The 25016-nt window shown below is 44.5% G+C and overlaps 1 protein-coding gene across 2 annotated transcripts; it reads right to left on the reverse strand.

Annotated features, from left to right (window-relative positions):
- Positions 1-4521: 4521 nt before the first annotated feature.
- On the reverse strand, positions 4522-24657 carry RAB35 (RAB35, member RAS oncogene family). Of its 2 annotated transcripts, XM_060249032.1 has the most exons (6): positions 24274-24657; positions 16755-16805; positions 15762-15885; positions 9433-9557; positions 8389-8513; positions 4522-6563 (listed from the first exon to the last, which is right to left on the reverse strand). In XM_060249032.1, the coding sequence occupies exons 1-6, from the start codon at positions 24323-24325 to the stop codon at positions 6435-6437; spliced, it is 606 nt and encodes a 201-aa protein (XP_060105015.1). In that variant the 5' UTR covers positions 24326-24657; the 3' UTR covers positions 4522-6434. The 2 variants fall into 2 exon arrangements, with proteins under 2 accessions (XP_060105015.1, XP_060105016.1); XM_060249033.1 differs by lacking the exon at positions 8389-8513 and having other exon boundaries at positions 6460-6563; positions 24274-24650.
- Positions 24658-25016: the final 359 nt, after the last annotated feature.

The raw sequence follows: 25016 nt of genomic DNA on the forward strand, positions 1-25016 counted from the left end.
TGGGAAGTGGGAGGGAGAAGAGCCGGGGAAATTAGCCATTCCACTGAGAGAACAGTCTGCAAGTCTTGCTGTCCTGTGTTCACCTGTCTCTGCCTCTCTAGGCCTTGTTGAGGTCTTTAGAATTCCCATCAGGCAAAGATAGGCTATCTAGACACATGGCAAGTGGAATGTGTAGCCATAATATACCCATTTTTATTGCATATGGGGGCAAAAAGAAAAGTAATGGCTGGGGGTATATGAGGTTTACATCAGCAATAGTTGAGGAGGAAGGTGGAAGAACTGCCTGAACTCTGCACAAGTAAAACAAGCATTGCAGAGAGCATGCTAGGCTATTACTCATCTCCTTCACCTCTAACTATCTACATTGCAGGAATTCAATTATTTGATCCCTCCACCTGCAGTGAGTTGGTGTCTTGTTTGCTGTATGAACTTAGGCAAAGAGAGAATTAAAATAAGAGTTGGTTTTCCTATAGGATGGCAGGTTCTAGGGACAACTTGCACCCCCAAAGAACATCAGCCGGCCCTTAGTCCCATGTATGGTTTTACCGGGAAGGAAGATGTGCCTGGGGGCTGTCGACATGTCCCTCGGGGACTGAGCGTAAAAAAGGAGAGGAAAAAAAGCACACAGCAGGGATGAACAGACAGAATGTATTTATGTAGGTATGTACATACCACACAGTGCAGTAATTTTTGTATGTAGCAGTAATGTAAATAAATATATGGTTTTTATGAGATATTCTATAAAGGCATATTTTAGTAGAAAACACTGCTCTACTGCTTCTTTTGTAAATAGTTCTCATCCAAATAAAAGAGTCCTTTCTATGGGTTTTGTCTTTTTGAATTGCTCACTGGGATGGGAAGCCCACACTGCCTGACCAACTGGGACAGGCTCCCTGCCTACTTCTTATGTTTGGTTAAGGGGCCATCCAGTCCAACCCCTGCTCAATGCTGGATCAGCCTAGAGCATCCAGCTGCTGCTTGAAGACTACCAGTTGGGGGGAGCTAATAACCTCCCTCGGCAACTGATTCTGCTGCTGAACTGCTTAATTTTGTTTTAAAAAATTCCTCATATCCAGCAGGTATCTTTCCACCCTTAATTTAAACTCATTATTGTGAGTCCTTTCCTCTGCTGCCAACAGAAACAACTCCCCACCCTCCTCTATGTGACAGCCTTTCAAATATTTTTTTAAAGAGAGCAATAATGTCCCCTCCCCTCAGCCTCCTCTTCTTCAGACTGAACATTCCCAAATCTCTCAGCCTTTCCTCTGAGGGCTTGGTCTCCAGGCCCGATCATCCTCGTCACTCTCCTCTGCATATCCTTTCTGAAATGAGACCTCCAGTGCTGCACACAATACTCCAGGTACAGCCTGACCAATGCAGTATACAGAGGGACTGTGACATAACAAATACATGGTCACAGTACAGGTGGTTTGGTTTTGTCAAAATGAATCTGTGAGATAGTAAAGTATGAGTAAAAATCTTCTACCAAAACCTTCACCATCTTTGATTCTGAAGGCTGTATGTGCTTTTCATTTGAAGATAAAAAGATCAGTATTCTAGATTAATGTAAACTCAGCTGCATCCTATGCAAATTATGCAATTCAGCCATATTTTGGATCATTTATTCTGCTTATGCTAAAGATAAAGCAAGGCAGAGCACTTTACAGGGCTCTGAAGCATTTCCCTCTGGAAATCTCATTCAGCAACTCTTCTGCTTTTGGAGATGGCCCCATCCTTTGCATATCTCCACAATGAAGAGGACTGGAATCTGGGAGTCCTGAGATTGCTTGAGATTATACCAGTTTGAACCATCCACAGGCCAGGCTATCTCTGTTTCCACCTCCCACAGCAGACCATCTACAAATAAAGCACACAGCTCCAGTCTCACTGCAGGCCCTTCATTTCTCTCCATTGGTAGCATGACTCTCTCCCACCAGTCCATCCACTCAAGTCAGAATCCTCGGTGGAAGAGCCCAAAGAACCATGGCCACTGGCTGAGGAGGCTATAGGGGATCAAGGCAGAGGCCCCAGCAGACAATGTGCCAGAAGGCACCCTGCCAGAGCTCGCAAGTGAAACCTTGCCTTCAGTTCCAGCTGCTGGCTGCCAGCACCTAAGGACATTCCCAAGCCTTGCTGTTGAGACCTTAGGACACTGCTCCAGAGGACACCTGACTGGTCAAGTGCAGGATAACTTAAGACACAGATTGTTTATCCTTCCAGGCTAGTATTTGTCTTTTTAGAAATCAGTTACTGGTCCACAAGAAGAGCTATCCTGCTAAATTTTCTTAAGAACCTTTGGACATTGTCAAAAACTATTTGAAAATAAAGTGTGCAAATGGCTATCAGATCACTCCTGTCCTGATTGCCTGCACACAGAGGAAGTTTCTAGGTGTCAGAGTTTGTAAAGCAATTCCAGGGCCAGTCGTCAAAATACAGTCAAGGGGGCACACGATTGCTCTCTTTAAGTCCAGGCATAGGTTAGGCAACACTCGCAGTTTCAAGTCCAAAGGGAAATCCAAGAACAAGGATACAAAGGGTCAGAGACAAAGACATCAATCCAGAGCACAGGCAGCAAGGTCAATAGCTAACAGACAAGTTGCTTCCTCACAGCCACTCCCTTCTTTGCTGCTTTTAAGCACCAAGCTGCTCAACCACTTGCCGGCTGCCTCAGACCTGCTCCTGCAAGCACTCATCCTTGTTGTTGGTGCTGGGCCCGTGCTGTACTGCTAGGCAGTCACTGAGCCTTCTGTCTTCAAGGTCTTTCCTCCTCCTATGGCCTTCCCAAGGCTTTGGTGATGGGGGTGGGTGGGGGGAACTGACTGGCGACTGGCTCTTTGTTGCCAACCCAGGGCTAGGAGGCTAAGGGGCCAGTGTGCTGGTTCCTGGCTGAGAATCTATGTTTGGCCCTCAGACTGTCTCGTCCTGTAGCACCTCTGCCTCTGTAGACTGGGTTCAGGTCTGGTGGCTGTCTCTTCCTCAGAGGAGTCTTCTGAGATTCTTTGCTCTGCAGGTCTTGGCTGGTCTAGGACAACTCCAGTTGTTCCATAATTTTAGAAGTCTAGAAACTGGGCAAAGCAAGGCATTCAGTTGCAATGCTTTTTCTGTGGCAGGAAGGGTGGTCATGTTCCAGCTGTAACACTTTGCACCAGTTTTCTTGGGGCAGAAATTATGCTGGCAAAGAACTTATTTACATCCTTTAAAACAAACCAAAAAAGAATTGGTCTCAGGCTGATCATCTTCTAGACTTCCAGCCAAGGTTGACAGGAGCATATTGGTGGAGCAAGTGCCTTATATGCAAAAGCAGGATTTTCATGTGGCAAATGTCATCCTGCCTGATATATTTTGTCAACCCATTCCCAAGTACCATGCTTCATCACCCATATTGCCTCAGTTTCTCAGATGCAGAGGGGAAATTTAGTTAGATTTCAGTAAAATTAACTGTAGCAGATGTTAACAGACATGCAACAAATGGTTTCCCTGACGAATGGCAAACGCAACCAAGTCTGAGAAGACGGAAGCAAGGGTGAGTCTATCAGTCTGCTTCTCTATTTTATCCAGAGCTCCCCTGCTGAGTCATTTTTGTCTGCCTATGACTATGCTGGGGTAAGTTAATTCAACAAAGAAAACTTTGGATGACAAATAAGTCATTCAGATATGCAGCAAGATGGTAGATTACAAGGACTGGGGGAAGATGGCACAATGAGGGGACTCAGTCCACCAACTACTCCACACCCTTGTTCCTCGGTGTGCCTATAAGAGGTTTTTAATCACCCTAACAAAATTCAAGGGTGTCCTCTGTGTGGAAAGGTTTAAGCTAGTGCTACTGAACATTCCATGTCACCATACAACACATCCAACGCTTAATTGCAATCAGTGCAACTTAACACTAGCATCTCTAAACAATATATCTCTCTTCAAACATGGTCATGGCTTCTCCCAAAGAAGGCTGGGAATTGTAGTTCAGAAAGTTGCTGACAATTCTGTATTGGAAGCCTACAGTGTAGGTATATCTAAAGCCAGAACATAAAAGAACAGAGTTTAGTTAAAGGAAGGAATGAAAGGGCAGCTTACAAATACCTATTATGGTAGTTCAGGAAGGCAATCTGGCAAATAGAGAAATATTGTTGGATAAAGAGCAGCACAGCAGAAAGCAGTAATGGGAGAGAGGGAAGAAGTTCTGGAGGTCAAAACCCCACTTCCAAAGGCAGAATCTTCTCAGTCCTTGTGTGATGTGAACATTAAAACTGGCAAGTACCTACTGCACAAGATATCCAACTGAAAAGCATCTGGGGTTCTGCAGAAAACCAGGGCTCCACATTTTATACCCAAAGCTGGGGAAAGCAATGAAGACAGAAAGCCCTTGGAAGAAGGTTTGGCAGCTTGGCACCTTTATTTTTAGTTTTTAAAATTATTTAAAAAGCATTAATTAGAAAGTTTCAATATACAGAAATAATCCTAGCAAACCCATTAGACATTCCACCTCTTGATATCAGCACTGCTAAGGATGCAGTCCCTCCCCCCTCCTTTAATACTCCCTGCAGGTATCATCCACCAAGTAGCCTAACATTGTTCAACCTCCTTCAATGATGAGCCGAGGTTGAGAAAGGGAGATGGCTGAAAGCAGCATTGAAAAAGCATACCACACCTCAAAGCCAGAAAACTGTACTGCTGGACTGGCAAAAGATCACACCTGTGTTCCCCATCTCCAAGAGTCCACTGCAACTTGAGAGCACGCACTGCACTCCACCCACAAGGAGGATACACAATTTCTTCAGGCCATCAGATCCAAACGGAGATAACCACTGCCATTTCTACAGGCCTCTTACACAAGAAACTTATTTCCAAACTGGATTGTTCCAAGTTCACATTCCCAATCTTGAATTAGTGAAAGTAACTTACCAGAGATGCACAGAGAAGATGGTGGTGGAAGATAAGAAGCTAGGATGTTATTTTCCCCCAAAAAAACACTTTCATTGGCTGAAACCCATCACATTCATTATTTGCATGGAAATAGACTACCTGTGATGCGATTGTACAATCAGGGCATGTTAGTAAAGGCAAACAACAAAATAAATAAGTTTTTCAGCCCTTCTTGCATGATTTGAAGTCCAAAGGGTCACTGACATTGGAGGGCCTTTTGATAACATGATCATTTTCAGGGGCCACAAAAAATACATGTCTGTTTCGGTTTGATGAGCAGGTGTTTCTGAGAGCCCAGGCAATACTCTCTTAATATGTTGGGAGAGGTCATTTTTAAAATGCCAAGGACCCCAAGCCCTGGCTATTCCCCTGCTGAAGTACATGGTAACCAGAAGAATTCTGATTTTATCTTCAGCCTTACAAGAGCCAAGTGGCACTGTCGAAGGAGATCCAATAATCACAACCCAAGCAAGTGGCCTCTCAACTTCTTGATATCCAGAAATTGGCATCCATTCTAATGCGGAGGACCTTGGAAATAGCCTGGGAATGGCTGCTGGTTGCAAGCACCATTTGGATGAGCAACAGTCTCATCCTCCTGTACTTTTCATCACTTATACATACACAAACACACTCCAAAGACTTTGTCCCTCAGAAAAGCACTTCTGACTTCAACCCTTCTAACTGGATACTGAATGGGGGAGAAATGAGGGGGGGGGGGGTGTTTGGCTGAATGACGATTCTATAGCACTCAATGCTACAGGAGATTAATCTTGTTAGGAAAAAAAGTTGTTTTAAATCAAATATCTCATCCCCGAAGGTTTCGTTTTAACAAACGGCCCGAGGCGCTTCTCATTGCCCTCCAGCACACTGCTGAGAGACAAGAATGCAGCTATTCCAAGGGCTGCCCAGTCAGCTCCAGCAGCATCAGCAATTCTGGGATGTAGGAAAAGAATCTCAGAAAGCTCCCAATGCAACCTGGAGCTCGGCAGTGAGCGAAACTGAAAGCCCCAAGGATGTCAATTCCTAGCTTGGAAGCTAATAAAGGCCCAGAGTGCAGTGGATGCCAACTCTGTTAAGGACATTATTCTGTTTCTTTGGAAAAGGAAAAAAAAAAGTAGGAGCTCTGGACAACACATGATTGGTTGATATTAAGAAAGCAGAAGCCAAAGCGACATGAGGGGCAGACACAGCTGGTTACAGCAAATATACATTATGTACAAACATTTTAGAATCAAAAGTCCACTTGGTAGGCAAAGTCATTTTTTTTGTCTACAAGATGCTCTTGAAAAAGCAAGGAGGAGATAGGGGGAGGGATCACCTCCATCCAATACCTTCTTGGCACTGCTGTGGTAAGGTGCCTCCTGACCGAAGACATGGAGAGAATTCATTTTAAATAACGGCACAAACTGAGAAAAAACAAGTCCTCCCAAGGCCTAGCCCAGTGGAATCGCCTGAGTCTGGCTGGAAGGGCTGAGCTGTCTGAGTGGGCAGTCTCTGCCGCAAGAGAAAGGACATTAGCAGCACCGTTTCTTCCGTTTACTAATCTTTGTTAGCTTCACCACATCGTTCTGTTGTTGCTGCTGCTGCTTTGCTAGGTTGTCCTTCTTTGCTCGCAAAACCAACTCTGTGATGCAGTTGAACATCTTGCAAGAGAAAAAAAAACTCAGATGAGAGTTGGAAGGGGCAAAAGCAAGCCAGTGACAATCTCCCCTTACAATAGGGTTGCACCAGCTGATCTTAAAACCAAGACAAGTACAGACAGGACATTAATTGGCCATTGTTCGGAGGTAAAAAGTCCTGGTTGCAAGATCATAGGTTCCCCTCTGTCCAAGCGCCTCCTTACAAGCTATCCCTGCCCTATTTATCCTGCCTTAGTATGATCTCTGTGTGTGAACGCTGTGTGTGAGACTTAGGCTTGGAACCCAAGGAACATTTCTGCTAATGGAAAGGATTTCCATCAACAGAGTGGACCTTCCTTGCCACAAAATACTTCTTCCAGGGACTCCCCAGGAATAACACAAGGGGGGAAATCAGTGAAATATCACACCCACTTCTGTTCGCAGAATTCAGGCCCAGAATTCAAGTACTGCAATTTTTGATCCTTGAGCAACTGCAACCTTTTAAAAAATAAAACCCAAATGGGGGTATATGGAGGTAGTAACTGGGTGGTCAGGGCCTTGAACTCAAGCTGGATTTAAAAACAGAGAAGCTGATCCCATGATAACCCTTTAAAAAAACAGACAGCTTTGTTACCAAAATTGTGTAAGGATGTTATAGCTTGCTAGTATCTTCTGCTGTGGTCCACTTGCATATACTTAAGAACCATCAAGAGTCTCCACAGAATGCCATGTGGAGTCCTAAAGACAGCATGGGTCATGAGATGTGAGTGTGTGTGCATGATGCCGTCAAGTTGCAGCTGACTTTTGGTGACACCCATAGGGTTTCAAAGCTAGAGATGCTTACAGATGTTTTGTTACTGCCTGCCTCTGTACAGACCATCGACTTCCTTGGTGGTCCCCCATCCAAATATTAACCAGGGCCAACCAAGGTCTGGTGAGATTGGTCAGGGCATGGGTAATATAGTCTCTGCCCACTTGTCCACATCTCTTCAAACTAATCAGCGCAAACTGAAGGTTGAATAGTTGCAGCAGGTATCACACGGCAACTCAAGAATATAACCCAAGATTTTCCCTGCATGGTGGCAACCAGCCTTGAGAACTATTTCCCCCTCCACCAGGTTCCTCCCTAATTCTACTAAGTTAAGATACAACTTGTTTTTTTCATGTCAGCAGGGTATGTAGACCGTTCTTCGCTCCTGGGGCATGGCTGAGCCAGGGAGAGAAAAATGTTGCTTTTCTGTTTCCTGGTTACTCTGTTAACTGCATGACATTTCCCACAGGTTTGCACAGCTTGTAACCCACCATATGGTACACAGCCCAGCACTTTGGCCTGCCATATGCTTGACACACTTCCCCTCCCCCCCTTCTATTTTTTCAGTTCCAGACTTCAAAAAGTCGTTACTTCAAGTCTCTGATGGACCACCTTACATGATCGCTGAGCTGCAATCAGCTTCATGGGTCTGAGTGCAGGCTGCTTTATGCCTGCTTCTAACAAGGATTCTGCAAGGAAACACTTAACAAAGTGACAGGTTGGGCAGGCTCTAAACAACAAGCTACTATTTTGTCACTATCAGGTTTTTGGCTTGTCCCTTCCAAGGGTGGCATCCATCCCAAAGGACTTGCACACCCACAACAGAAGTAGCTTTTGTTTCCCTCCGCTTGCTGCTTCAGTGGCTCACACTGCATTTTGCAGGCAAAGATGGATGTGCAACCCCCTCGCAGTTCCTCTATGATAGACAGCTTAAGGTACGAAAGAACCTTCATGGACCTCCTTCACAGAGGCAGCAGTCCTCTGGCCTCAGAGGTGCCTCACCTCACCCCATCCTGTCTTGTCCCAGATGCCCCTTACCTCTTCCACATTAACATTCTCTTTGGCGCTCGTCTCAAACAGCTGGATCCCCATCTGCCCGGCAAATTTGTAGGCATCTTCGGTCTCCACCACCTTCCTCTCTGGATCGTCATTCTTATTGCCAACTATGAGTGATAATGATAAGGTCACTACAGAATTCTTAGGGTCCAGCTCATAAAGTCATGGTGGTATATAAGGCGTCACTGCTGTGAAGTAACAGCCATATGAGAGATGAATACAGCGCCTTGCGTGCATTATTTTAGTAAACCCTACAGTACAGTTAGGTTAGCCAATATTGTCATCGTGCCCATTTTGTAGCCTGGAATGGATTAAGACTGGGGTGTCAAACGTGAGGCCCGAGGGCTGGATCAGGCCCCCAGAGAGTTCCTATCAGGCCTGTGAACAAGTCTGCTTTTTTCTCCCTCTCTCTTGCATCCGTCTGTTTCACAGATTGCTTTGCCAGGTTTGCTCAATCGCACAGAAGCTACAGAGCAAAGCCCCTTTTCCTTCTTTTCTCCATTGGCTGAGGCTTCTTGCATTGCCAGGTTCTCTCAATTGCACAGCAGAGCTACTGAGCCAAGCCCCTTTTCCTTCTACTGGATGAGGCTCCACCCCCTCCTCATCCCCTGGGAAGGGAAGGAAAGAGCCAGAGCTTCTTTTGCCCAGTTCCCTTGATCACGCGGGAGAGATACAAAATCTTTAATTGTGTTTGTCTTTGTGCTTTATAAAGTTTGTATCTCCCCTACCTGGCATTACATTTTATAATACACATGGTCCAGCCTGACAAGGACTCATTTATGTCAGATCTGGCCCTCATAACAAATGAGTTTGACATCTCTGGATTAAGAGATAACAGCTTGTTTTAAAGCCCACTAGTGCATTTAGAGCTGATAAGAGACTTGAACCAGGGACTCCCTGGCTCACAGTCCAACCTCTTTGCCACCACATAGGACTTGTTATCACATGATACAAGCAATCCCATGAACGAGCCATCAGTCAGCCAGAATGCCAAGGCGCAATGGTTACTCCAACAGGGCAGCTTACCCAATATCCGGCAAACGTCGTCACAATTCTGGTTTATTTCGTGCAACCATCGCTTCACGTTCACAAAGGACTCAGCACTCGTGACGTCATAAACCACGATAACCCCATGCGTTCCTCTGTAGTACCTGGTGTGGGGGGTGGAAGAGACACATCAATCCATGTTTCAGAGCAGTAATCCATCACCTTCCCTAAACAACTGATTTGAAACTCATTTTAGGTCTACGTTTGTATTTAAATTTATAACCTGCTTTTCCCCACCTGGGTCTCAAAGGAGCAAACCCCAACTCGCTGAATGTGAAAAACAGGCAATGAGAGGCTGCCTCCTCTTGCTTCTGTGCTTTAACATTGTGGGGGAAGCACTTTATGCAGGAAGTGGAAATGAATCTGTGGGATGCAGCATTGGCAGGAGATAGTAATGAACCATCAGATTACCATGGAGAGGACTCTGTGAGCTCTGGACAACTGCTGTCACTACTGGCTCGAAACAGCATGGAGGATTCAAAGGTTACTAAAGGAAGAAATGATGGAAGGTGCAACACCAGTTGGGTAGGAAATGTTGCTGGGCGGAAAGCAAGCCTGAGCAGGGTGCTCCATAAATCCTAAAACACTGAGAAGAACGTGGAGCAAGGAATATATTCCACGGACAGCATTCCAACATGGATCGTTCCAAGCATTTCTTGCACTGTCTGCCTCGGTGTCTACTTGTAAGCTCCCTGGGGAGAGACGGTTTATTTGCTTATCTAACTTTGTAAAGCGCCACATGAGCTGACAGCACAACCAATAAAAACCTGATCACAACACAGATTAAGTTGCTGGGGGCGGGAGAAGAGAGCTGGCTTTCACGTGTTAATAGGTTTATTATGCATTAATCACTGATGTGGACTGGTCACCTGGCTTCACCTTGCGCCTCTTCAGTCTCCTCTAATGTGTATTTATCAGATGCAGCCTTAAGAACTTCAGTGGGACTATGCCAGCTGCAATCCACTGCAAATATATTGTGGATGCTGGGGAAGCCAGATATGTATATGGAACATTTAATTCCCCTCCCAGAATTCTGCACCCAGAAAGTGAATATCAGAATCCAAGCTGTGCATTGCTTTCCCACACCACTCTTCCCTACTCTCTCTCTCTGTTGCTCCTCAGGCTTTTCATCCTACAACTCTTATCTATTCTAAACCTAAGACCCCCCCCCCCATCTGCATCCCTTTGTCCTTGCAGCTCCCTACCCTAGAATGCTCTTCCACCTGCCTTCTGACTTCATTCCTTTACTGTAAGATCACCCAGGCTTCTTCCCTCTGCTATCAGTACTCCCTCCTGTTTTGTGCCTTCCTTTGACCCTTCCTTCCTCCCCCTCCAAATGCAGGACCTATTTCCACACACAAATCACTTGTGACTTGAGGTGCTTACTCTCTTATTTTGCTTCTGCTAGCCACAGGGAGAAGACAGGAAAATACAAGTCAAAGCCCCACCCTCCAACTACAGGAAGTCTGAGCTAAAGTTCTGGCTTCTGACATTTCACCAGGCATTGATCAATCAAGGCTTTACACCTACATGGTCCAGTAAGCTGCTTAAAAAAAAAAAAATCAGAACTGAGAATCCAGAGCTCAACAACAGGTCTGGGACTTCCTAGTACTTCCAAGGAACTGCTGTGTGAGTGCCATCAACCTTGGGCGTAATCTTTACTTGACAATGTAGATTTGTGGCAAAAGATGCCCCGTTAACACTTCCTGTTCACATCTGAAATCTCTTTTCCAAGTATTCCTGCAGGGCCTGGTTTTCACTCTGCTAAAGTCGGCAGCCAGATGCAGGAAAAGCTCTGCTGACACAGCACTGATGAGCCATGCTGCAGCTGACCCGCACACTGCTACCACCCCAATCTACAAGAAAGCCAGCGGTGCCTGCCTGTTTCAACCACATCACCATTTCCTGTCTGAAGCTCGCCCATTCAACACAGCTTCAGAGGATATGCCTTGGGACTGCAAGGAAGCCAGAGGAACGCTCAAGCTGTGTGTGTGTGCTTGCTAATCCCCCACACTGCTTCCTGTAACAGTCAAGAAAGGCAAAGGCAGACCCACAGCCAACTCATCTGCTGCTGCCAATTCTCCAGCCATGTCCAAAGGCAGTGGCTCTCTACTGTGCTGGGGACAGCCAGACCCCCCCTGTACAATCTCTAATAAACGCGTCTTTATCCTGTCTTCTCCCCAAGACATTTCCAAAAATAACATTTTTTGTTTTGTCCCTAGAAGGACACAGCAACTTCACTCTCTTCAGCAAGGCCTACTGGGAATTTAATTCATACACCAGTATCGATGTCTTTCTTTGTCCTGGGAGGCAACAGAGCCACACAGTGCAGGATTTTTGTGCTTCCTCTTTGAACAGCTTGAGCCTAATGAATTCTATGCAATGCAAAAAGTTCCACTTTTTAAATGGCAGTTGGTCTAGATCAGTGTTTCCCATTTGCACGGTCGTGACCCAGTACCGGGCCATGGAAGCCTTAATACTGGATCACAAGAAAAGCCAAAGCCAGCCCCACTCCCAGCAAAGCCTGAGCTCTGCTCTGCTTCCTTCCTTTCCTGTCTCTCTGTTGTACAGAGAAAAGCTAGGCTTGAAGACTGACAAAGGCTGCAAAGCCGGAGCTCCATTTTCCTTCCATCCTTCCCCTGTCTCTGTGTTATGCAGATAACAGCTAGGCTTGAAGACTGACACAAGCTGCAAAGCCTGAGCTCCATTTTCCTTGGAGACCTCTATAGAAGAAAAAGACAGGCTTTCCTGTCTCCCGGCTCTACCCTCAAATTTTAGTGGTTCACGAAGGAGAAGTATAAAAATAACCGGGCTGGGGGGGGCGGGAGTTTGGGAAACCCTGATCTAGATCAAAGTGTGGCTTAACATCCACTGTAGCTATGGAATAAGGGCATCAATATCACCAATATCATCACAATAATTAGAGCTACCCTAAAAGGATCCTGGGAACTGTAGTTTAGCAAGACTGCTGAGAAATATGTGTCCCACTAATCATGATTTACTGAGGAGATAGAATGACTAATAAAATGGTTTATATTTGTAATGCTAATTCTTATCTCTGCGTACTAGACAACCCAACTTACACAATGAGACCAACTTAGATAATGAACCCAAGACAAAATTCATTACTAAAACTGGCAAGCAAGTTACTGCACTTAAAAGATTCATACGATACAAATTACTTCTACATTTGCCATCTTCCTTTCAGATTGTCACACCAGGAAGAATAAATCTATAATAGCTGTTTAACCAGATGTATCTTTTCCTGAACATCTTGTAGTACAGGAGAGTATGACATTCTGAAGAGAACAAGCTCTCCACGAAGTTATTATTATGCCCAGTATGAAAACTGGAATCCAGAGAAAGGTGATCTTCATAAGAACAAGCAAGGATCCATATTAGGAATGTGCAAAAAAAAAAAAAAAGCATTGAGGTTCAGGGTAAAATGTATTGAGATTCAGGGTAAAACGAAGAATAGATCCGGGGAGTATCTGGGAGAGCTGTTTTTGGATGCAGAGGCACCAAATTTGCAGCACAGCTGCTGGTGCCTCTTCTCAACCCCCCCTCCCAGGTTTTACAAAGATTGGACCCAAAGAATCCCAAAGAAGATGCCCCTATCCTCCACTGGTTTCAGTGGAGAAAAAGGTTTAAAGGGCTCATGGTCCCTTTAAATGCTTTTTCCAAGCTGCAAGTGAACTCTGAAAGCATTTAAAGGGCTTGCAATCACCATGAACACCTTATCCAAGCGCTGAGTTTGCCCGGAAGGCATTGTAAGGGACTTTAATCCCATTAAATCCACTTTGACTATCCAGTTGTCCTGAAAAATTCTGAATATTTGGCGGGGGTGGGGGGGTTGGACAGCCATTTCAGATAGCCAAAATTCAGCCCAATGTATATCTGACTGAAGGTATAGCCAGAAAATACTGAGCTGAATGCACACCCCTAATCCACACTGAATAAGACTGATGGCCCCACTAGTCCAGCATCCTGTTTCACACAGCAGCCAACAAGATATCCTTGGAAAGATCACAAGAAAAAGCAGAGGGCAGTAGCCCTCATAGGCTGTTACCCCTCACAGACAACTAATTCCATGAGATATACCACTTCTGAACATGGAGGTTCCACTCAGTCATCATTGTAATGAATGCCTAACCAGAACACACCCAAACACCTTTCCCTCCCCAATATGCTATTATACACTACCACCAATGTTCCTTCTAAGCTGAGTTAGTGTGAGCTAGCTCACCATTTTTCAGCCTCCAGCTCACACATTTTTGTCTCAGCTCAGGAAAAATGGCCCTAAAGCAAACTATTTTATGCAGTAGCTCACAACTTTAATGCCAGTAGCTCACAAAGTAGAATTTTTGCTCAGAAGACTCCACAGCTTATAGGGAACATTGACTACCACCACAGTATAATATGATTAAGGAATAGTACCCAAGGATGGGCTATAACAAGAGGAGGCTTCTTTCCACACATTCTCAGTTACTTCCTATGAGTTATATGAGATATATGTAAAAGGGCTACACTTAGAAAGGGCCATTTTATTTTTATTTATTTATATTCATATTCTGCCCTCTCACCTTAAGAGTCATAGACAGGTGCAAGTATATAGCTACTATACCAGCACCATCTCGGAGTACATCTCTTCTTTTCCTGCATATAAGTGCATGACTGCCATCTGTTCCTGGGGAGGGGAGGAAGGATCAAAGGTACCTGAGTTCTTTGCAATACAAAAACCCTCTCTCCAACACCCCTAATTGTATCTTGATTTTTAATTAATGGTTGGTTATACTGAAGTTTCCTCTTCTTGATACAATAATAATAAATTACAACACTCATCATTATTACTCTGTTTTCTAGCCTTGCTCATAGTGATGGGACAGTAGAACTGCACCTGTCCAAGATTTCATTTTTCCATTCAGCTTGTTTACTGTGAGCTGGGCTATGAACATGTTTCTAGTTCTTTCCTGCACTGGTGTAAAATCCTGATGGGCTTGAGAACCAAATTTCAACCTTTTAAGATGAACTCTCAAGAAAATTTTGAGGAGAATCTCGTTGTCAATGTATCACTCTGACCTGCCTTCCACACAGAGACTTTTTAAAGGTGTCTGATTTATCACACATTCACTCCAACATTACTTATAGAGAAGGCAGTGTACCTGTTCTTTAGAATCACAGGGCTTCAAGGGAAGCAAAGCATTTTTAACCTCACATCTGCCACATACATTAATCACATTGGAAGTTAATCCATGCTGTTTATGACTGAACTTGCAGCCAAAAACAAAACAAAACCTGGTACCCCAACCCAATAAGTTCCAGTGCAATGCGGGATACATGGCAGCAACATAAAAGATGTGTATCATGCATAACTTTTTAAAAAATAAATTTAAAAAACAAATAAAAATAAAAATTCGGACATTGATACCAGGGGATCTGCATTTCTACACCAAGAACAGCTGCATTCTGCATAAATTATGGTCATAAGCCACATCTGAATTTATATTCTGCAAAACTTATTCTGAAATTCTACTATTTTATTTACTGGCAAACAGAGAACACTCTGTTCTGAAGAACAGATATATGTAAAATACCAGGGCTGAGAACTTTAATCCATTGAAATGGGTAATCAACTATAAACTGTTGTTAATAATAATAATAATAAAATTTTATTTATACCCCGCCCTCCCCCACCGAGGCAGGCTCAGGGCGGCTAACCAAATGTTAACAAAACCAATGGGGTCCAATTTCATTAAGTTGATTTTTAAGGCTATTTTGGTTGTGATGAGTCACTGTAATGAGAAGTATTACAGATGGCCTTCCCTTTTAGTAATAAATGGTAACTCACAACTGAATAATTAGTTCTTACACTTCTTATGCTATCTCAGAAAGGAACCTACCACAGTTTGAGTAAGCAGACAATCTAACAGTGATGAATGCCATTCTCCCCCTACCCCCACTCATCAAGTGTGGGTCAAAAACCCCAAACAGTGAAGCTCCAAGAGCAAACCTGGAAAAAAAGCACAGGCTTTCAGAAAAATATCAAAACTTGTTTTTAAAAATCAGGGAGTAAACCTTGCCCCCGGACATGCACAGAAAACACACAGACACGAACTGCAGAAAACCTCCCACTGACACACCAATCCAAAATGCTAGCAGACATCATCTAGCCAGTTGACCCTGCACAGCATTCTCTCCTTCCCAAGAGTCCACAGAGGTTCCCTGCTTGTATTAGTTTAAATTCAATCCATCAGTTGAAAGGCAGATGATCCAATTCTTTGGTCAGCAGTCCTACTCAATACACTCACGTTGATGTGATGGTCCGGAAGCGCTCTTGTCCAGCAGTATCCCAGATTTGTAGCTTCACCTTTTCTCCATTAATCTCAACTGTCCGGATTTTGAAGTCTACCCCAATTGTAGTAATGTAGCTGCCTGCAGAGAGACAATCCATATGCAAAAAGAAAGCAATCCTATAAGCTATGCAGCCCTTATGGAAAACAGACAGCCAAGTCTCCATTAGTACTCTGGTGTCTGAATATAAGTTTTCAGAAACTAATTAGGAAAGCTTTTATGCTGATGACATAAATTCACTATGTTTCCCCATAAATTCACTATGTTTCCCCATAGTAAATTACCTTTCCTCTGCAAAACCCCTAACAATGAACCCCACCCCGAAAATGTACACACAAACCATTTCTGAATGAGGATAGAACTATCTTGAGCTAATGTAATAACTGAATGCAAACCCATATTATTAACCCTCTCCAAATGACTTTAAAGCATTGCATACAGCCTACGAAAAACAGGATGGTTCACTATTTCATTGATACAGAGGTATCATGTCCCCAAAACTTAAAACTAGTAACTAAATTGGGATCAGGCTACCAAAGACCTCTAAACTTTCACATGTCTGGGCAAGGGTGTAGTGCCTTGGTATGCATGTGAGTGCCAAGCTCTCACATGCATACACAGCTCACGTACACTAAACTTGGGAGTTTCAAGGAAGAAGAAGTTGAATCTGTCATTGAGCTTCATTGAACTTGTTGAAGCCACTGTGTTCTGTGATAGGAGGTGAGTACCCATTATCAAGGACATTCTGTTTGTAGAGGTAGAGGTCCATTCTTGCCGCTGGCATGCCCAAGGTCTAAGGAAGTGGACAAGGGTGGCTTATCTCAGTGCCCTGCTTGCAAACACCTTCCCTTTTCTTACAGAAATCCAGGGAGGTTTATTTGCATATTGTTAAAAGTCCTCTGGAGCTCAGAAGCTGAATGCTGTGCTGGAATTGCCCTCAGCCATCTCACCTGAGAAAGTGTTGTCTGCAAAGCGTAACAGCAAACTGCTCTTGCCAACACCTGAAAGAGAAAGGGGAAAAACAACTACTACAATGCAAAGTAGAATGGGAGTATCAAGAAGATGATGATATTGGATTTATATCCCACCCTCCACTCCAAAGAGTCTCAGAGCGGCTCACAATCTCCTTTACCTTCCTCCCCCACAACAGACACCCTGTGAGGTGGGTGGGGCTGGAGAGGGCTCTCACAGCAGCTGCCCTTTCAAGGACAACCTCTGCCAGAGCTATGGCTGACCCAAGGCCATGCTAGCAGGTACAAGTGGAGGAGTGGGGAATCAAACCCGGTTCTCCCAGATAAGAGTCCGCACACTTAACCACTACACCAAACAGGCAAGAGGTGGGGGCATGTCATTTTAAATCCCAAACATTTGAGGATTTGTATGTAATGCTCTCTTTCCTGTAGCCAGTCCATCAGTGAAAAGCAATCCAGCAGCTGCATCCAAGCAGAGCCAAAAGGATGTTAAGAAAAAACGCACAATCTCATATTTTGCACAGGCACATCTCAGTGGCATTAACCAATACTGACAGTCTGGCTTGGGCACAGCAGAGTGAAAAGGATGCACAAATAGAGAGTGAGGTTTACAGTTAGGTGCAAAATAACACACCCAATTATATTTTCTACAGTCATGCAGCCATGAGGATGAGACGCTTACTTCATTCTACCTTCCCCGAAAGCAGAAACACAGTTCAAACGCCCACTGCTGCTTTAGAGTGAAAATGACTGCCTTTCTCTTGTTCTTTTAGCACAATGATACTCGATAATGCGACCACAAGTATTACAGACTTCTGTTTTCAACACAAAGGTGAATCCAATCAATGTTATTTTGTATGAACCAGATTTTAAAACCACACATACAGAACTCAGCCAAAGTACATTCAAGGGGAAAAGCATCTTATAATGCAAAAGAAAAGCACATATTACAAGATATCTTCCTACTATCTCACAGAGAAGCTGAGTGGCAGAGTACTTTGAGCCAGTTTGGTGTAGTGGTTAAGTGTGCGGACTCTTATCTGGGAGAACTGGGTTTGATTCCCCATTCCTCCACTTGTACCTGCTGGAATGGCCTTGGGTCAGCTTCTGAGAGAGTCCTCTCAGCCCCACCCACCTCACAGAGTGTCTGTTGTGGGGTAGGAAGGAGATTAGGAGCCGCTCTGAGACTCTGAGTGGAGAGCGGGATATAAATCCAATATCATTATCAACTTTGTCTATGTGTTTCAATGGAGTGGAGATCAGTTTAACTTCCCAGCGTTCCTATGGCTAGCTTAAACTTCCTGGAGTTGTGTCCTTGCAAATCAAGCATTGCTGCTTTGAGCCACCTTTGTCTCTTCTCAATGGACATGACATGAGAACTAGTGCCTAATGAGTACCCTAACTTGGGAACCCAGAGGCAAAGGAGGATATTACAATGGAGAGCCATTGCTAATCTGAGTTGACCCGGGGGGGGGGGGGAAGGGGAGCTTGCAATGCCCTGCCATTTCATGTTTTTCCCAGGCTGAGAGCATTTTATATTTTTAGTTTTCTGCTGTGTGATCCCTGTGCTTTTTCTTGATGTTTTATTTTGCAAAATTCCACTATTCCCCTACCTTTCCATTTTTAATATTGCAAGAGTTTTAAGCATGTTTGTATTTTAAGTTAAAAATATTATCTTTAATTGTGCTTGCCTGTGTCCTTTATAAAGTCTATACGCTATCTGGCATTACATTTTAGGACACGCATGGCTCGGCCCCACAAAGTCCCATTTATGTCAGATCTGGCCACCCCGCCCCCCAACAAATGAGTTTGACACCCCCAGTCTAGATGGGCCAGACTCTAATCTGGGAAGGTCAAAAAATCTTGGACCCTGAATGAAAAAGCTGCAATGAATGCAATCCACAGTAAAGTTGAACCATCTGAGAGCACTTAAGAACAATGGGAGAATAAAGAAGATGCATTAAAGTGAAATGCTGTGAACAGCTATGAAAATCAAATTCTACTTGAGTATTTCTCTTGTGCTTCAGCACCTCTGCTGGCTCCCTACTCTGGCCTACAAAGCCCTCAAAGCATTCCAGCCCTCAGACTGCAGAGATCCTTCCTCTATTTCCTATCACAACCTGACTGAGATCAACCTTCTGCACAAAATAGAAAACTCTTGCAGGTATTTTGGTTTTGTTGCCCCACCCTTCGTCCTCTGGCCACAACCATCTAGCAGGTGCCTCTCCCATCTTTAGCTCTGTAACTTCTTTAAGGAAACCATGCAACTTAAATAATATTCACATCAGAGAGATATAAATCCCAGGCCCAACACAAACAAGAGAAAGAAATGATACTCACTGCATCATGCAGCAACTATCACATATCTATCCTGCTCCTTCTCCAAGGAGCTTGATGGCATTTATTTATCTAACTTTTCTGTGCTACATCCCTCCAGCAAACATGCTTGAGGCAACTTGCAAGTAGCTATGGCATATGTGGCTGTCCTTTCTCCCATTCAATCCTTACAACAACCCTGGGAGGTAGATGACAGGATGGCAGGAAAGGGATGGAACCTGGGTTTTCCCGGTCCTAAATCTGCCTGAAGGGTCAGGTCTGGGCAGGGAGGGAATAACAATGGCTACATGGAGACACGGGAAGCAACAATTAGAAAGGCTGGTCCCTGCTGTGAGGAAAGTGATGTTCAGCTAGCATGCATTCAAACAACAATATAAATGCTGCAAACTTTTGAGTTTATAACAGAATTCCTACAGTTCCCTTGAACTTTCTACCACACCCCACAGCAGCCCATAACCATGTACTTTCATCACTGTGTCTGTGTACCACACCTGGACAGAAACACTTACAATGGAACTTGGGATATTCTCTGTAACCTGAGAATCTTTACAGAAGCGTCACCTGCCCTCTTTATTTGGCCTGGCTTTCACAGAGACCAGGATTAAGGTAAGATGAGTAGTAACACTTGCTATGGTGTGTGCCTGTTTAAGTTGCTCCACCATCACATAAAGCTTTTAAAACTGTACCGCCCTTAAAGAAGTCTAAATTAGTTTGTGTTGTGGAGAAAATCTGCCCTGATTCTAAAAGGCAGAGCTTTCTCTGGCTAGCAAGACTGCATGCAGCTCTGGTCTGAGAGACAAATTAACTTTTTGTTACCTTTTCTGAACCTTAATGACATGGATGGAAGTCTTGGAGAATGTGCCTCTTACAAACGGTTAGGAAAATGGCAACTGCTACTGATTAACAACTGTTGGTATAATAAAAAAAGCAAGAACAGGCACCCTGCTAGGCCAGTTCTGCCATTTGCCCCCCTCCCCTCCCCCCAGCATGATTCAATGAAGACTGGCTGAGGACTACAGATGAAGAAGGGACTTTCCACACAAGCTGCTAAGACAGCCCTGTTGTTTGCTGGTTTGAATTCAGGTTGTGGAAACAATACTTCTTTTTCACTTTGTACAGATACATGGAAGGATTAGGAAGTTTGTAACTTTGTTAGATGTTTTCCATGAAAAGAGCAAAAAATGGATATTTCTGAAGAGGAGCTGAAGGCATGGATGCCAGCTTGAAACAATGGTTTAATGTGAATTTCAAGCCTGGTTGTGGGAAGAGAAGGGGAAAAAGGAGTGCTAGGAGTTGACTCTGGAGCCAGAAGATCAGCTTCCATTCTTCCATACATCCAGGAAAGACTGTTGCCTTTCCTGGATGTATGGAACCAATTCACTGGGTAGACTGCGACAACACCCCCTCTTTACAGGATTACGATCGAACATGCAAAATGAGCAGCATAAGGAATTCTGTGCTGTAGGATGAGCCACACATAATTTATATTGCAAACACAGGCGACTGTCCCTGTACAAGCCTTCTTCAGGCAACTGGGATAAAATTGAATTTTTGTCATGGGACTGGATGCGACACTGAGTGGTTATCAACAATTATTTAGTTTTAATCTACCACAATGCACAAGTCAATGGGTCATCTGAATTGTCCTACCAAGCGGAGAGGAGACCCTTCCCACTCCACTGCTTCCTTCATTTTCTGATCAGGTACTGATGTTGAGAGACTCTCCTCTGCACTCAGCAGGACAACACAGACAACATGGCAGCAAGCATATCATGGTAAGTAATCACTGGTATGTTGTCAGCTGTATTCACCCACTCTTAAGACCTACTGGGACAAAAAAAGACCAAGGATGGTTAAACCATAAGGAGGGGAAGGCTCTCTCAAGGAAAAGCCAAAAAAACAGATGAAGAGTCACAATAATTACAACTCCTTCATACACTGGTCATTTTCTACTCAGATAACATTTTTCTGCAGGAAATATGCAACATTCCCAGCATCCAAATCACTACTCATAGGCCCTATTGAGATGTCACAACAAACCTCCATCTGTGACAAGCACAGCTTGTTCGCATGCTTGTGCACTTCCTCTTGCCTTGCAAATTAAATGGGATATCTTTTTCAACAACTGTTATTTGCTGAACTGCTTGTGTGATGCAGTTGTTTCAAATGTAGGCTTTTGGAGCATATAAGTACTTTTAAGCAGCATTATGAGTCCGCCTCATGGGATGACCTACAAACCTACAAGGAGAGATCATCTCCCTTCTTATGACCCTACCATAGTCCCTAAAAATCAACTGCTCTGCATCTTAATATGTGATATATGCCAAATGTAGTTGTTAAACACAGAGACAGGGAGTATTCATTGGCTGTTTCTTACTTCCCAAACTCTCTTCCACTGGAGGCTTGTTTTTAAAAATTGCGTAGGGTAGAAGCCTGTGCTTGGTATAGTAGATGGAAATCAAATTTCAAACCCTCATTCAGTTGTGAAGCTTACTGGATGGCCTTGGGCTAGCTATTGCCTCGCAGCGTGACTAACTTTGCAAGATTGTTGTGAGGCCAGAATGCTGTTCTGGGGCTCCTTTGGAGATTGACAAGATACAAATTAAAACTAAGCCTTAAGTGAAATGAAGCTTAAGTATGTGCAACTTCTTTATGCTCATATTAATTTCCTTTAACTGTGCTTTTCCCTTTCTACTTTCAGTAACATAAGTGAAGCAGAGACCTGACTTTCCTCTTGCGTCACTGTGTGATGTACTATGTATACTGATGGTAATACATAAATGATAGCAAACACCAGACACCAACATCTAAGTAGGTGTTTGGTGGCCATGAAAATCAGTGTATGGTAAGAGTTTACATGCTTTCATTTTCAGCTATTCTTCCATCTTATTGTTTATGTAGTACCTTAAAAATATTTTGCAAAGTGCTTTACAATCCTTCCTTTGCTACCAATTGTATCTGTGTTTCACCTTCCCTCCAGAGGACAGGACAATGATTATAAAAGGCTCCTCCTCATTTTATCTTCACTGCAAACACCTAACACAATGGCTCTCAAACTTTTGGACGCTGGACTCACTTCTGCATTTACTACAGTTTTTAGGATGTACTTGCAGTGACTTTATGATATTCTCCCCTCCATGAGAATCTCACATTAGTTAACATTGATCAATAGTCGATTTTCAAATTTTGAATTTGAAACATACCATTATTGAATGACCCACTGTATTAGTCATCTTTCACATTCCGCTGAGGCAAAACCATATTTGCCTTCAAGCCTCTCAGGGTCTACCCCTCTTAGCTCACCCTATTCCTACTCTCCCCTCCTAGATTCACAACCCACCCATGAAAGAGTTGTAGCCAGTTTTGTGTCCTAGCCTGCTCTGTTGAGAAACTGAAAAAAGTATGTTTGTCCTGAGGTACTTAGTAGATTATATAAGGTACATGTTGATGTTCAACATGTCTTTTTAAAAGCGCTGTTACCAAGAATACATGTGTTATTACGAATTACCCAGGTTTCAGTTTCCATGTGCTCTCCTACCTAGGAGAGATGCACTTGGACTTAACACTCATGCAGAGAAGCACAGGCATATCTAGGATAGACGCACTTTGACTCTTAACGCTCATGCAGGGAAGCACAGGCACAAAATGCCATAGTATTGCTTCCCTCCCACCACGTTTGATCTAGATAATAATTACAGCCAATATTGTATCTTTTGGCCCCTCTTTTCAACTGTGAAGGGAGCCCAACCTTGGAATTTTGACAACAGATAGGTGTGCCACCACAAAACTGCCATGGAGGACTGGGAACAGTCACAGAGGATGACCCACAAAATTTTAGGAAGTTCTAAACCAAGCATTCTGTGTTGATGAAGGCACCTGTTTCCAAACGGGTGCTCCCTGCAGACACAACACCAGCTCCTGTGCTCCTCAGAAGCACTTCTGACTGAAGTGGAGAAAAGCCAGGCCTGTCTTTCTGAGCAAGAAGACGCAAGTATCAAGAAAACACATTGGTGGATACTATGGTACCCACAGGTCCTACCTGGAGGCCACTGCCATGAAATATGCAGCTGTCACATAACAGGAAACAGGCCAAAGATTAGGCCATCGCCAGTTCAAATTTCACCTTTCTCAGAGTCTCAACAGTTCCATCCACAACTCTGTAATGGTCACACCAAACCAAAAGCTACCTTACAGGGTTGTTGCAGCAAGAGAACAAATCCGAAACAGTTTGACCATTATGATAAACACTAACCATAAGTGATTTCTTAAAATACATGCTATCCTTTTAGAAAGACCGCACTGGTGACTCCCTCCTTTCACCACTACTACTACTGGAAAGAGTTTGGAAAGAGGTGCCTTCAGAGGAGGAATGGTGGCTCCGTGGTAGACCATCTGCTTGGTAAGCAGAAAGTCCCAGGTTCAATCCCCGGCATCTCCAACTAAAAAAGGGTCCAGGCAAGTAGGCGTGAAAAACCTCAGATTGAGACCCTGGAGAGCTGCTGCCAGTCTGAGTCGACAATATTGACTTTGATGTACCGAGGGTCTCATTCAGTATAAGGTAGGTTTATATGTTCATCTGCTTTGGGGAGGGACAATGGCTCAGTGGTAGAACATCTGCTTGGTAAGCAGAAGGTCCCATGTTCAATCCCCAGCATCTCCAACTAAAAAGGGTCCAGGCAAATAGGCGTGAAAAACCTCAGCTTGAAACCCTGGAGAACCGCTGCCAGTCTGAGTAGACAATACTGACTTTGATGGACCCGGGGTCTGATTCAGTATAAGGCAGCTTCATATGTACTCTGGGACAGACGAAACCAAGACAAGCTTAAGAGAATAATGAGCTTTTTAAAAAGCGCTCTTTACTATCAATCGACAGGACAACCCAAACCTCTTTCCACAGCAACCCCTCCCTCCAAAACACCTGTCCTCCCCCTACCAGTACCCGCCCCTCAGGTCGACTGTGCCCACCAATGGGCTTCAACGCCCGCCAATAGGCACTTCCTTCCTCCCCCACGCCCACCAATAGGGTCTTCCTCTCCGCCCCCTCCCCCCACCCCGTTCCTCAGCTCTCCCCCTCTCTCCTCACAGTGGGCCAAGTCGAGGCTCCTCCGGCCGGCCCCGCCTTGCTCCGCCCACTCCTTCCCTCCTTCAGCCGCTCTCTCACCGCTGTCGCCGATGATGAGGAGCTTGAAGAGGTGATCGTAGTCCCGGGCCATGGCCGGCGGAGGGGGACGGAGCGAGTGCTCCGCGAATCAGGAGGGAACGGAGTCTCCACAGGCGGTGGCGGAAGCAATTCCGAGGCCGGATCCTCTTCCTCACTGAGCAGCCGGAACTGACAGCAGCGGCGGCGGCGGCAACAGCAGCAAAGCGGGCGACAGCAACGACTCCCCCCCTATTTGGAAAGCGCATGCGCGCTGCTCCGCCCGGGCAGCTGGAGAAACCGCCAGCTGCTTTAGGATGCACCACTGCGCATGCTTGGTCCCTCCTCCCTGTACTCTCGGACTCTGCGGCTTCCTTCCTACCGGCCTGGCTCATTTCCTTCCTCTTCCCTTTCTTATCATGGCCCCCGCGTGTTTCCACATATCCATCTAGGCAGCTTCCCTTCTTTATTCCAGCTTCACACTTTCAAGTACGCACGCGCAAAGAAAGTCTGATGCGCATGCGTATTTCTGAGGGAAAGCGAGAGGTCGGGTGAAGGGAAAAGGCACCCTTGTGCGTGCATTTTGTATTACCTGTCTGCAGAGTGGTTTTGGTGAACCAGTTCCTCACCTAAGCAGGTTTATCTGAAGGGAAGAAGATTATTTGCTCAGAGCTGAGTTTGAGGCAGGGTTTACCAGGGGTTTACTTCTGAATGTATTTTCAGCTGTGTATATCAAGTCTGGAACATGGGAAGGCAAGGATGTCTCT

The sequence above is a fragment of the Heteronotia binoei genome, chromosome 11 (assembly GCF_032191835.1).
Source record: "Heteronotia binoei isolate CCM8104 ecotype False Entrance Well chromosome 11, APGP_CSIRO_Hbin_v1, whole genome shotgun sequence".
NCBI classification, from domain to species: Eukaryota; Metazoa; Chordata; class Lepidosauria; order Squamata; family Gekkonidae; genus Heteronotia; species Heteronotia binoei.

Excerpts from the sequence above, each read along its gene's own strand:
- RAB35 (XM_060249032.1), bottom strand. The coding sequence starts at position 24,325 with ATGGCCCGGGACTACGATCACCTCTTCAAGCTCCTCATCATCGGCGAC. Across the intron at positions 16,806-24,273 it reads CCTCATCATCGGCGACAGCG|GTGTTGGCAAGAGCAGTTTG; the intron begins GTGAGAGAGCGG and ends TTTCTCTTTCAG. Across the intron at positions 6,564-8,388 it reads AGAATGTTAATGTGGAAGAG|ATGTTCAACTGCATCACAGA; the intron begins GTAAGGGGCATC and ends TTCTCTTGCAAG.